Consider the following 12,650-nt stretch of genomic DNA (forward strand, 5'->3'; position numbering starts at 1 on the left):
TTCGGTGAAGAATACTGAGAAATGGTCAATTCTAGCAACCTTTTCAAGTCTACAGAAATTAGATGTAGATGCTGAATGCACAATGTTGACCAGAGGATTAATTCAGAGGGATATAATTTATAGTAAGGTGGAAAAATGTCAAGAAACTAAAGTAGTAACTCAAGATAAACTGTCTAGATGTGCCAGGCCTCATAGAAAAAGAAATGACAAAACAAAGGAGAAACAGGCAGAATCACAGAATTACATTTTGGGGATCTCAAAAGTTGACATCTATCTAAAATCTAAATGGAGCAGAGGGTGAGCTATGTGTGCGCTACTGTCAGATGCCCTGGCAATTGGGATTTCTCTACATGGAAGTGACATATTTTGGGAAAGTCAACACAGGAAAGAAGTACAGTAAATAGAAACTATTTAGTATCACCTTGGGGGAGGTTCTGGGGAAAATTTTAGAAGGGCCTAGGCCACAGATACTGGAATAGAACTACGAAGGGCAAATGTTGTCTTAAGTATAAAGGATTAGTTTTGAAATTTTATGTTGGCAAAAGTGTCTGGATACTGCTAACTTGTTCCTTTTCCCACCAATTCTTGTCTAGCTGACGTGCATAATAAATCATGTAATTCCATGACCATACTGACTCACAGTTTCTACTAACTGGCTTCAATGCTTAGAAAGAAGCAAGACTAAGAGAAAAAAAAAAATTCATTCTACAGCTGCTCTGTATAAAATGGTTTAGATTCTGCTCAACCTAGCAGGTCAAAGTAGAAGCACAAAGACTTTCAGTTTCTAGTATTTTCCCAGAGCCTACTACTTATTCTCTTGTTCTGATTCGATCCAAATTTGTAGATATTCATGGAAAATTCCATGATCTTTTAGGCACACTTTCTCTCTTGAGTGATACTTCTGGTGGTGGGGCCGAGTCAGGCTCTAGTTCAAGCTGCCCCAGATTGTATAATTTTCATTTGGTTGGTGAAGTGTATGCCTGTGTGTGTGTGTAAGCTGGCATTTACTATTTCTGTTCATTTGACTAGGGACTCACGTAGGGAAAGCCTATAATCTGGTTTCATTTAAAAAATCTTTGCCTAGCAGCCAGCCTGAGTTATTTTTTTAAGGCTTTTTATGAATCACTAATTTCGTTAAAAACTTTATGGCATATGAATCGTTTTCAGTCCTCTCCTTTCTTTATTTACATTTTAATGTACTCTTGAGAACACAGTGATGACCCAAACTCGATGCAATGTGAATTGAGTCTCTAATGTAAAAGAAAATTCAACTTCTTTTACTTGGAAAGATATCACACTAGTTACAAAGTCCCATTTCCAGGAAAGGGGGTGAGGTCATAACTTAAGAGGAAGGCGACATGACTATTCAGCAAAAGGTGTAGTTCTTGATGAGTTCCTGAAGAGGACCTCCAGTCCCAGACATGCAGATAGTCGACTCAGGTTAAGAAGGTAACGCCAAAAATGAGCTACCTAGATTCTGACAAACACATTTACATAGCAGTGATTGAGGTACATAATATATCATATTTTAAAAGCTGAACAGTTTATCCACATGTCATTCATTTAGTGATTAAAAACAAAAGAAAAAGTAAAAAAAAAAAAGAAATAGTTAAAAAAAATTGAATAAGCCAAAGTTCCAACTATTGGCTCTTGGCCAGGAAAACTTCATAAGAGATGAAAGCCGCCTTCATCATTATTCATTCGGCAAAATAATCCATGCTTAAACAAATGACTTTTATATGTGCAGCATGTGCTATGTATTCTGCTTCCAGGTGGAGCCCGTTCCAGCCCTTTTTGTGGTTTCATTTGTTGCAGTTGATCCAACTTGGAAATGAGTTGGAATCCTGGTGACCCACCTTGGCAGGACCTGCTGTCTGAGGCTGGCGTGAAGCCCATCTCACACTCGCAGCGATATGCGCCTGGGACATTGAGGCATTGTCCGTTCTCACAGAGATTTATGTTTTCTGCACATTCATCAACATCTGTTGAAGGAGCAAATTACATCTCTATTAAAGTTCCAAATCTCCTGACACATTTTTTTCTCTGTTCCATAACTAAACCAATCTCACTGGCCTGAGTTAGTGTTCATTAACATCAAACAATTATCCAGACACACCTAAATAAAGGTATGCCATTTGACAGAAAAGCTATTTAATCTATAACATGGAATTCTATCACGATAAACAGGAGGAATGAGGTATGAGATGTTTCTCCCATCTGTCTCAGTTTCTCTTTAAGGCTAATTTGATGCATCAGTGCTATAGCAACATCATCTAGAGATAGCCAAGAATGTTGGACTTAATCTTAAAAATGGCATTAATTCATTTGAAAACATTAGAGTTAAAATGAACAACTCTTTCTTTCATTAATTCAAGCATTTTTAAGCAAAGCAGGGACACTCTATGGGAATGAGGAAAGTTTCTTTCATGCCATTACAATCTCATTAAATTTTAATTACACAAAGAAGAATCTCATTCTTATTTTAATTACACAAATGAGCATTATTCATAGATCTTAAAGACAACTCATTTGACTCTATCACATGGAAAAAGGGGTTAAGGGCAGAAACCAATGTTTATTGAGGGCCTAACACTTGCCAGGGAGTGTGCTAGTTCCCTGATATGCATGTTTTCATTTAGTTCACCAACCCTGTGAGGTTTAGAAGAGGAAGGACCCGAGGCTAAGAGTAGCCGACTGAGCCGTGGGAGTCACAGTGAGCTAATGTGCGGTTGAGCCAGGGTCTGAGTGCAGCTGTGTCTGACTCCAAGGCCAGGCCCTTGCCTTCACACCACAGTGCAGACATGCTGAGAAAGACACAGCACCCAAGGCTTAAAAGGAAGAAAGCTTTACAACTGAGTACACATCTTTTCTTAAAAGAGGCATTAGAGAATTTTAAGTCTGAGTTCTTTATGTCAATAACCATAGCAAAAAATTATCTTTTAATTTGGGGTTAAATGCATGTACATTAAACTGAGAAACACCTATCTTTCAAGCTGAGAAGTATTGTTCTTTATGTCCAGCAAGATGATTCTAGCCTTTTACATGAATATAATGAAAGGATGTTTTATCCTCAAAGAATGTAGTATGAATTTAGTCACATTTCTAAGCTCTTTACTTATATCATTCCATTGAATCCTTTCAAAACCATATGATAAACTGAGATTTTTATAAACACAATAAATAACCGTGATTGGGTAGGTCATAGATTTTAGGAGGCTGAATAGTTTTCCCACATGTTGTTCATTCGGTGATATAAAAAAAAAGGGGGGGAAATAGTATCATTATCGTTACTGCCACCGTGTCCACTCCAAAATGGAGAAACTAAGGACACACAGGTAAAGGAGCTTGCTTAAGGCTCACAGCCAGTAAGCAGCACAGGCAAGGTCTGAGTCCAAGTGGTCTGAATTCAGAACCTGTGTTTCTGGCCATCGTGTTAACTAATGAATAAAAGGAAATGACAGTCATTAAGACCACATAGTAGTCATAAATGCCATTATTTTAAAAAATTTCCCGGTTTTTGTGTTTAATGTAAGCAAAAATACACATGCACCTATAAGTCAAGTGTAAAGACAGAGGTAGTGATTTCAACCTCCTTTAACTACAGTTTTCTTCCAATAAAAAAAACATATACAGTGCTCTGTGAAAATCAGGACCTCACCCACCTGAGCAGGTAAATCCATCTCCAGTGAACCCTTCGGAGCAGGCACATCGGTAGGAGCCTGGGGTATTAACACATTGAGCATTTATGCTGCACTGGTGGGTTCCATTAGAACATTCGTCCAGATCTGCATGTCAAGAGAACACAGCAGTGAAATTCAGAAATGAAGATGGAATATTTAAACACCCAGAAAGATTTTCATCTGTCTTAATTTAAATGTAAAGTGGCCAAATGGAATATGTTTTAGTTGATTGGTAAAGTCACAGTTCTAATTTTCTAAGACCTCTGATCTATGATCCAAAATGTTCATGCTACAAACATGGGCCAAAATAATTAGTTTAAGTGTCTTTTGAGCTATCTAATCAACTAGAATTATAATGTTTAAAAGAAAACCAGGGCTAGATTTCCTTCTGATTTCTACTTAGGGGGAATTTTATCATTGGCTACTTTGTCACTAAAAATGTGGGTAATTTTCAAGATAATATTGAACTTCAGAGCAGGACAACTACCATAGAGTTTTCAAGTTCATTTTATAGATGAGGAAACCAAGATAGGATTCTTGACCTCACAGAGCCCCTGGTTTAGTCACTAAGTTGTATCCGACTTCTTTGTGACCCCATGGACTGTAGCCTGCCAGGCTCCTCTCTCTATGGAATTTTCCTGGCAAGGTTACTGGGGTGGGTTGCCATTTCCTCCTCCAGGGGATCTTCCAGACCCAGGGAGGATGGAACCCACATCTCTTGGGTCTCCTGAATCGGCAGGCGGATTCTTTACAGACTGAGCTGCCAGGGAAGCTCATGGAGGCCCTAGTCTAATGGAAAAGACGCATGCTAAACACAGAAAATTAAATTAAACACTGTTATACACATACCATGAAGAAATATGAGGAAATAAGAAAAGGAGTCTAATTTGGAATGCAGGAATTAGGAAAGTCCCACTGACAAATTATTTTTAGTTAACTTTGCACCTGAAGGATGAGCAAGAGTTGACCTGCTAAAGAGAAGTAGGGATGGGTCTTCCCTGCAGAGGGAACAGCACATATAAAGACACTGAGAAGAAACAGCACTTGGTGTGACAATTAAAGGAGGTCAGAGTGATGAAGCACAATGTAGGAGACTCAGGAAAATGGAGGGTGAAGCAGGAGAGACGGCAGCAAGATGCCACAAGGTCTTCTAAACCACGTGAAGGAAGCTGAATTTTATCCGGAACTCAATGGGCTAAAATGACAATTATGAAGAAATCAGACCCATGGTTTAAAAAATTGGTCTGGCTGCTATGTGGAGAATGGATTGCAAGAGGACCAGAGAGGGAGCCAGCAAACATATGAGGAGGTCTTTTAGCAACTAACAGAGAGGAAGCGGCTGGGGAGACAGACAGAACAGCTGCAACCAGAGCAGGGGGATGGAGTTGGAAAGAAGTAGGTGGATCTGGTGCCTGCACGTGGTTAAATCTCTTGTACTGAAGGCAGGCTATTTTCCAATAGTTGGCCAAAGTGACAGATGGACAAGCAGCACCAAAAAAGGAGGCTAGAAAAGGAGAAAAACAGTGAACAAATGGTACTAGAATAACGGGAATGGGGATATGGCTGAAAAATCATTGGATTAATGATAGAAAGATGTCCGGACTAGGATAGGGAGCTAGTGGACTTAATGATGCCACGATAGAATGTTCCTTAGCAAAGTTATTTAGAAACTATGGTAATTCAAATTCTAGTCAGCTACAAACATATGACAAGTGTAAAACAATTGAGTGGATAAGAAAGTACATTCAAATAAACTAATATGTTTTTAATAAGAGATCTTAAAACTATCACCGAATCCTTACCTCAGGCTTATCAGGTTTTAATGAGGAATTGTGGGGAGGCCAGTTTCATCTGCTTTAACTGGTATTTTGAATTGAGCTGGATAATTTTTATATGTTGGAACACACTTTATTGTTAAGCAGCACTACGAATGACACCAACCAAAAGGAAAATCCAGTTCCCTGCCTCCCAGCTATAAAGGACTTAATAGCCTCTGGTCAAGAACCATAACACCTGGAGAATGGCAACTGTCTTCCCTAATCTGGCCTCTTGGAATCCAAACATTTAGGTTTCCCTGGAAGAAGAATCCTATTTTCTATTAAGAAGTTTGCTATCAATCAGTTATTACAGACTTAGGTTATCTGAAAAAAAACAAAAAACAAAAAACCCTTTACATTCCCTTCATTTATTTCACTGGGTTTTATATCTTATGATTACTCTAGAAAAAGACTGAAAAAATATATGAGTCATTTTTCATCCTACAGCTGTTTGGATTTCTGGCTGCACATCAAATAACTTAGTGAACAACAACACATTAAAATGCAGATGCCAAGGCATATTGTTGTAATTTGATCACTTATACAAAGGTTAAAGCAAACTCTTGGACAGGAATTATCTTACAATGAAATACAGCCTTTGATTTTCAAGAGACTAAATGAAAATAAGAGGCATGTTCCTATTCAAGTATGTGGGTTAACAACTGTGCAAAGAACAGCCTCTAGGAATTCTGTGTCTTGGCAAAGCTTATTTACATTTGCAAACTACTCACCAATACATTTGATGCCATTTCCAACCCAGCCTTCTCTGCAGCTACACTTGAAGCTTCCTGGGACGTTTAGACATGAGGCATGCATGTCACAGTTGTGGGCACCAATTTCACACTCATCCACATCTGAGAAACCACAGTCAATGTGGAGAAGATAAGAGACAACCTAATTAATTCTACTTTCAAGATATGTCTGTACAGGCAAAGTTTTAAAGCAAACACAGAGAAAATAACCTGACTTTTAATTTTTAATATGTTTAGACTCCAACAGAATCTGGAAGTGCATGATCCAAGTCAAACAAGGCCTTCCCTGAAAGAAATTGCCAGCCACAATATACAAAAATATTCCCTGGAAATGTTATCTGGAAAACAACCAGATGCTTATCAGTATATGTATACAGTGCCTTGTGTGTGTTGTGTGTGTACACATATACATTTATGAACATGCAGAGTTCTTTCCTTATTTGCTCTTTTCTGGAGGTGTAGGCTTAAGGAAGGTCTGGGCTACAGTCTAAGTCACTTACCACCTGGCTTGAGCAAAATACCCCTACAAGAACCTTGAGCAGTGATGGACATCTGGTCCAAAGAACTGACCCTGGGACTTCAAGCCCCATCCCCTCTTTTAGAAGACTGAAATTATTTAGTAGAGAGAGAGTAAGGGATAAAATGGGTGGGATGAACCAAGAAAAAAGGCAGAAAGAGCAAATTTGGGTAGGGAGAAAAGAAGGCAAAAGCAAATGGAAAGAGAGAGAAAAGAAGAAAGGAAAAGATGAGCGAAAGAAAGGAAGAAAAAGAGTCTAAATACAACATTTAGATTAATTTCTGTTAGTTTAAACCGAGCTTCCTCCAGGTCCTTTGGTGCTCCTTCTTTACGGATATCTCCTGTTGGGGCAGCAGGTTAATTAGGAAAGTGAACGCTGCCCCGAGAGCACGTGAGAACCATGTGGGTCACACTCCACACCCACCCTCCCACTCTGCGTCCAAGCCCGTTCACAGTGAGGTCTGTGGCTCGGCGGCTCAGATCACGCCCATCTACCACAGAGCAGGACCAAACACATCACACGGGCTCTGGGCGTTTCTCACCACATTACTGCTACAACCCGACGTGGGTGAAAGCACAAGACATCCCAGGGAACAAGCGGTTTTGCAGGTTAACCTCTGAAATGCAACAAGCTGGAACCCAGGGGATACAAGCTTGACCCCTACCTGTGCATCCCGTGGTCCCTTTCTTCACCGAATACCCCAGCTGACAGTGGCAAATGAAGGAGCCCTTGGTGTTCTCACATTCCCCGAACATGCAGATGTTGGAATTTAAGTTACACTCATTCACGTCTAGAAAATTTTCAATACCATGGTTAATACGTATTCATTCCATAGATTAAAAAGCTATTTTAAAAAATGAATAGAATAATACAAACAAAATTTCAAATATAATGTCTAATATCTGCAGGACCCAGTACTGCAGATAAGTATTCTGTCTTTAAGGCTTTTCTTTCAAACAGTTCTTCCTTTTCCGCTTTTACACCTTCTAATACAATGGTTTGAATTTTAAAAATAACCAAAAAAGCCTCTTCTTCTTATGTGTATATATGTGTGTGTGCATACTGCACATAAATATTTATCCCGCTCGCATGATACCCACCAATGCACGTTTTCATGTCCATGGAAGCCATGAAGCCATCATAGCACAGACAACGGTACTCTCCGGGAATGTTGGTGCACTGCCCACCATCACAGATATCAGGATTATTTTCACATTCATCAATATCTGATGACACAAATTCAACATCAAATGAAAACAAGAACGGCTTTTATTAAGCTCATGTATCTTTTTTTCCATCCAGTTTCACTCAAAATATCTGGAGCCAGATTCGTAAGATAAAATTAACCAGACACACACACGCACACACAGTCTGAGTATTTTCCTTTCTGTACCTGCGCATGACCTCCCATCTGGCATCAGGGCATACCCTTCGCTGCAGCTACATTCGTAGCTTCCTTCCGCATTAGTGCACTGCGTGTCGCAGCCTCCATTCATTATCATGCACTCATCAATATCTGTGAAAACATTACCACCACGTTACTTGTCAGAGGTACTTCCCCTTTTTTTTTAAGGAGAGTTTTTCTTTTTAAACAGATAAAAGTTTAAATAGTTTTGGATTTTCTCTCCACACCCACCCCCCCATTCATTCATGCTGATGTATCACTGTACCATTAGTCTTTCTTAGTTCCTTTCATTTCCTTTTAGGCAGTGTTTCATTTGACATTTATTTAGCTCTACTAACCTATGATTAAAGAACTCAGAAACACAATGTAAGATGAAATATACATAGACAGAAATATAGGACGTTTTCTAGGCTAAAAGCAGAGGTTCCTCTGCAAGACCACCAAACCATGGCATCTTAGAGATCTGCCCCCATACTTAGATTCACTTTCAGGACAAAAGACTCCCATCGACTTCATTATATATTCAGTACCAGAAGCACTCCTAGGCTGACTTGAGGAATCCAAGCTCCAGACCCGCTTGGCCTCCTTACCTGTACAGCCCTGCCGGTCCGGCGTGGCCTGGTACCCAGGATTGCAGGAGCACTGGTAAGTTCCAATCATGTTTACACATTTCCCATTTCTACACAAATTGTCACTCAGAGAGCATTCATTAATATCTATAAAAAGATACACAGAATTAACGTTTATGAAATCACAACGTCATTTTAAACTATCAAGAATATGCTGCATTGGAGCAATGGGCTTTATCATTATCCAAAGGGTTTTATTTATTAATACTTCAGGGGGAAGTGAGATGATCTCCTGGGGAAATTTAAAGAAAATGCTGCAATAATCTATATTTCTCTTAGTTCTATCTACAACAGCGCTGTCTGCTGGAAGTTTCTATGTTAACAGAACGGTTTCAAATCCATGCTGCCCCATGTGTAGCTGTTACTGAGGGCTTGAAACGTGGAGAGCATGACTAAGGAACTGAATTTTTAATGTTATTCAATTTTAATAAAATTTAAATAGCCACATGTGGCTAGTGAGTACTGCATTAGACCCCCTTCACTTAGCACATGCCAGAAATAAAGCCGGATGATACTTAATGTATGAATTCGCATGCTCAGCTGGTCCTAACAGGATGGTCACTTGTCTAAATAACATGACGGCTCCGCAAAGACGGCTGGTTCCACAGAACAGAGGGGCTGGAAACAGGGCCCTCATTTTTCAAGTTTTCATGGCATTGTGTTTAGTGAGCCTGGACAGGTGGATTACAGATTATATTGACTGCTTTTAAATAAGCTAACTATTATAAGATGGGCAGATATCTTGAAAAAGAAAAAAAAAAAAAAACTCCTGAAAAGATCTGTGGAAGAAACTAGTAGTAATAATGCAAAAATAGAAGAGCAACAAAATGGTAGAGAGACATTCTTTACACAAGTTACCTGTCAAACACGATCTAGGAAAAAAATCAGATATAACAAGAAATTCACTTTGAATTCTCAAGATCACAAGGATGATGTGATAGATTTATGTTCATGGTCATGAAATATTTTATTGAACATGCAAAAATACATATCTTATAATGTACACTATAACACTGAGGGAAACTTTTTCAGCTATAAAATCCAGTCATAAAAAATTCATTAAAAATATGAAAATTAATTAGCAAAATAAATTTCTGAACTAAGAAACAGATCTGAGTCACTAGTATCACAAATATGAATAAATATTCTGCAATTATCTATGTGAAATACCTTTTTGTACTATTATTAATGTGGAATTTAAAATATTTAAAAGCTTTAAATTCACCTTTTTATAATGACTTTGAAAAATGAAGCAGACTCATAGATACAGAGAACAAACTAGTGGTTAGCAGTGGGGAGAAGAAAGATGGGAGGGGCAAAATAGGGGTGGGGTAAAAAAAAGAATTATTATGGGATTATATGAAAGCGCATATGCAAAACTTTTAAAAATTGTAAAGCTCTATAAAATTTAAAGACTCTTTCCTTCAGTAAAAACATTAAAAGTTTAAAAAGTAAATAAAATGCCTGGTCTGTGATTTAAGATTCACCTAATCATTAGCCCAGTGATATAAATATGGGTTATAAATAGACAGGTGTAGACAGGGATGTGTTCAAAAGCTTTTATTTGGGAGGGTGGGATCTGTTTTATTTTAAACTGTTTTATTTGCTTACACCTTCAAGAAAGATTTCCTGTGAAGAAAATGTTTCCTGGCTAAGGCAACGTTTTAAAGCCTGTGGACTGCTTCAGGACCAGCGGTGGTCTTCTCTTATCGCACCCCCTTCCCTGCTGAGCTCAGGGCCAGGGAAGCCTCAGGGCTTCTGTGAGGAGCGGGCAGGAGGGAGCGCACGTGCTCACACGCAGGTGAGCAGACCCTGGGATGAGAGACACAGGGCATGGGGTGGATTCTGTGCACAGGCGTGCTCCCAGGGGAACTGTCAGGGAGCTGCCGTCCCGTCCCAGCCGACCGGGAGGAGGGAACTACAAGGCCTGACGCAGGGCAGGGTCCCTTCCAGAAAGCTGGTAACAAAAAAGAGGGGAGCAGGGGTAATGCCGCTCATTTGAGTGTGTCACCAAAGCATTCTCTAAAGACACACAGCCTGACTCCAGAGGTGTGGACTCTGAACTCCCAAATTGTAATCAGCTAGATTTCATATGCCCCAAACAAGTTCACTAGAAAAAACCTCTGGTCTTTATGATCTTTCCAGGTTGAACTGGGAGGGTTTATGTGCCGAGGAGACAAGCTCACCCACACAGTCCTCACGTGACGGTGACAGCTCGTGTCCCAGTGGGCAGTCACACTGAAAGCTGCCCTCAGTGTTCACGCAGGTGCCACCCCTACAAAGGAGAGGGTTACGTTCACATTCGTCAATGTCTGAAAGGTAAAAACGTTGAGAGCCATTAAAGAACTCTGAGGAGACACTGCTCACGGACACAGACTGGGACAAAGATTCGTTATCTCAGTCACGGTGATTCCAATGGAGTTAACGCCAAATGGGGTCAGCTTCGCCTCACTTTCTCTATGTTTAGTAGATTTAAGTATCACGTTCTCCTTTGAAAGACAGTGAGCTCTCAAGGCATTTACTTGTATGGAATGACCAGGCTCACAAGAGGTAAAAAATAAACAGTGCTTGCATTTCATCAGTCTAAACTCCAGACATCATATGTCTCTATCTCTAATCAAAGTGATAGAAAAATCTTAAGACTGATCACTTTGTATATCCCATGAAATGAGTCCTAAAAGTTGCTAATAAATGCAACAACAGTGGGCTAAAAGGTGGGCAGTGCCAAGAGCTTGTGTAATAACACATAAGTCAGGAAAAGAAGATGGGATTCTCATAACAATACATAAATTTGGGGTCAACATCCAACGTCATACATTTAAAGTGAATCCCTGCTCAGTAGTTAGTCTGTGGTGATTTCAGATTCTATAAATAAACAGAACTCAGTCTCAATATCTTACTGCCATTAAGGTGCCAAGAGGCTGGGGCTCCCTAAGAGTTAGACAGGAGCAGATTTCCTGTCTGACATTTAGATCTGTGCTCTCTCGCCACAGCTCCTTGCCAAACACACTGTTACCAGCTCGGAGACAAGCCAAGGTCGCGCTAACGAGTCTGTGCTAGACCTGTTTCCAAAACGGAGCGGCTTACCCATGCAGTTCTTCATCATCATGAACCCGCTCTCATAGCCTTCGAAGCACTCACACTCAAAGCCGCCCGGCGTGTTGACACAGATCCCGCTCCCACAGAGGTCGGGAGAAATCCTGCACTCGTCAATGTCTAATCCACAGGGTTTAAAAGAAATTAAAAAAAACCAGAGTGAGATGAGAAGGTGTTAAGGAACAGAGAGATTTGGCCTTCTGAGTGAAGGTGCTGGAGGAATCGGGTGAGCAGGAGGAGGATGTGTTTTCAGGAGATCCCCTAGACGGGGACAGGGCTGCAGGCACATTCCTTTCCCCAACTGCCAAAACTGTCACAGCCAACGGGCAGGTGCTGTCTTTTTGCCTTTAAGAACTCTGAAATTGTGGACTTCTCTTTATGGTTTAGAAATGGTAACAGAAGGATGAAACAAGCAACTGTGGTATGAGAGGACCAAGGCAGGTGGCAAATGAGGAAGCAGTGGCCACATAGATGGAGTCCCATGCACAACCCAAAGGCCATGCTACTTCTGATGCGCTAGCCATGTCCACCCCTGGTGGGGGCCTGTGGGGGCTGCTGCCTCTGAGCAGGGGTGGCTGGACTGGCCCCAGGGACAGCTTCAGAGGTGGATGCAACTACTGAGCCCTGAGCCAGAGAACACACATATATGGCAGGGTCATGGAACATGCTCTGTGCTTTTGTGTAATATTCAGGTGGAAGAGCCTACTGATCTGATTTTAAAATAGAAAACAAAGGACAATGATGGGCTGTTCT

At 40.4% G+C, this 12,650-nt stretch overlaps 1 protein-coding gene across 1 annotated transcript in view; it reads right to left on the reverse strand.

The window, feature by feature from the left end:
• FBN2 (fibrillin 2) overlaps positions 1-12,650 on the reverse strand; it is a 219,801-nt gene that overhangs the window by 51,204 nt on the left and 155,947 nt on the right. Inside the window, exons 26-34 of the mRNA XM_043465961.1 lie at positions 11,889-12,017; positions 10,988-11,113; positions 8,763-8,888; positions 8,161-8,283; positions 7,868-7,993; positions 7,432-7,557; positions 6,229-6,351; positions 3,663-3,785; positions 1,857-1,982 (exon numbers count right to left, since the gene is read on the reverse strand). Of these exons, the coding sequence (XP_043321896.1) occupies positions 1,857-1,982; positions 3,663-3,785; positions 6,229-6,351; positions 7,432-7,557; positions 7,868-7,993; positions 8,161-8,283; positions 8,763-8,888; positions 10,988-11,113; positions 11,889-12,017 (1,128 nt within the window). The remainder of the gene's footprint in view (positions 1-1,856; positions 1,983-3,662; positions 3,786-6,228; positions 6,352-7,431; positions 7,558-7,867; positions 7,994-8,160; positions 8,284-8,762; positions 8,889-10,987; positions 11,114-11,888; positions 12,018-12,650) is intronic.

This window comes from Cervus canadensis, chromosome 4 (genome assembly GCF_019320065.1).
Source record: "Cervus canadensis isolate Bull #8, Minnesota chromosome 4, ASM1932006v1, whole genome shotgun sequence".
Classification (NCBI taxonomy): domain Eukaryota; kingdom Metazoa; phylum Chordata; class Mammalia; order Artiodactyla; family Cervidae; genus Cervus; species Cervus canadensis.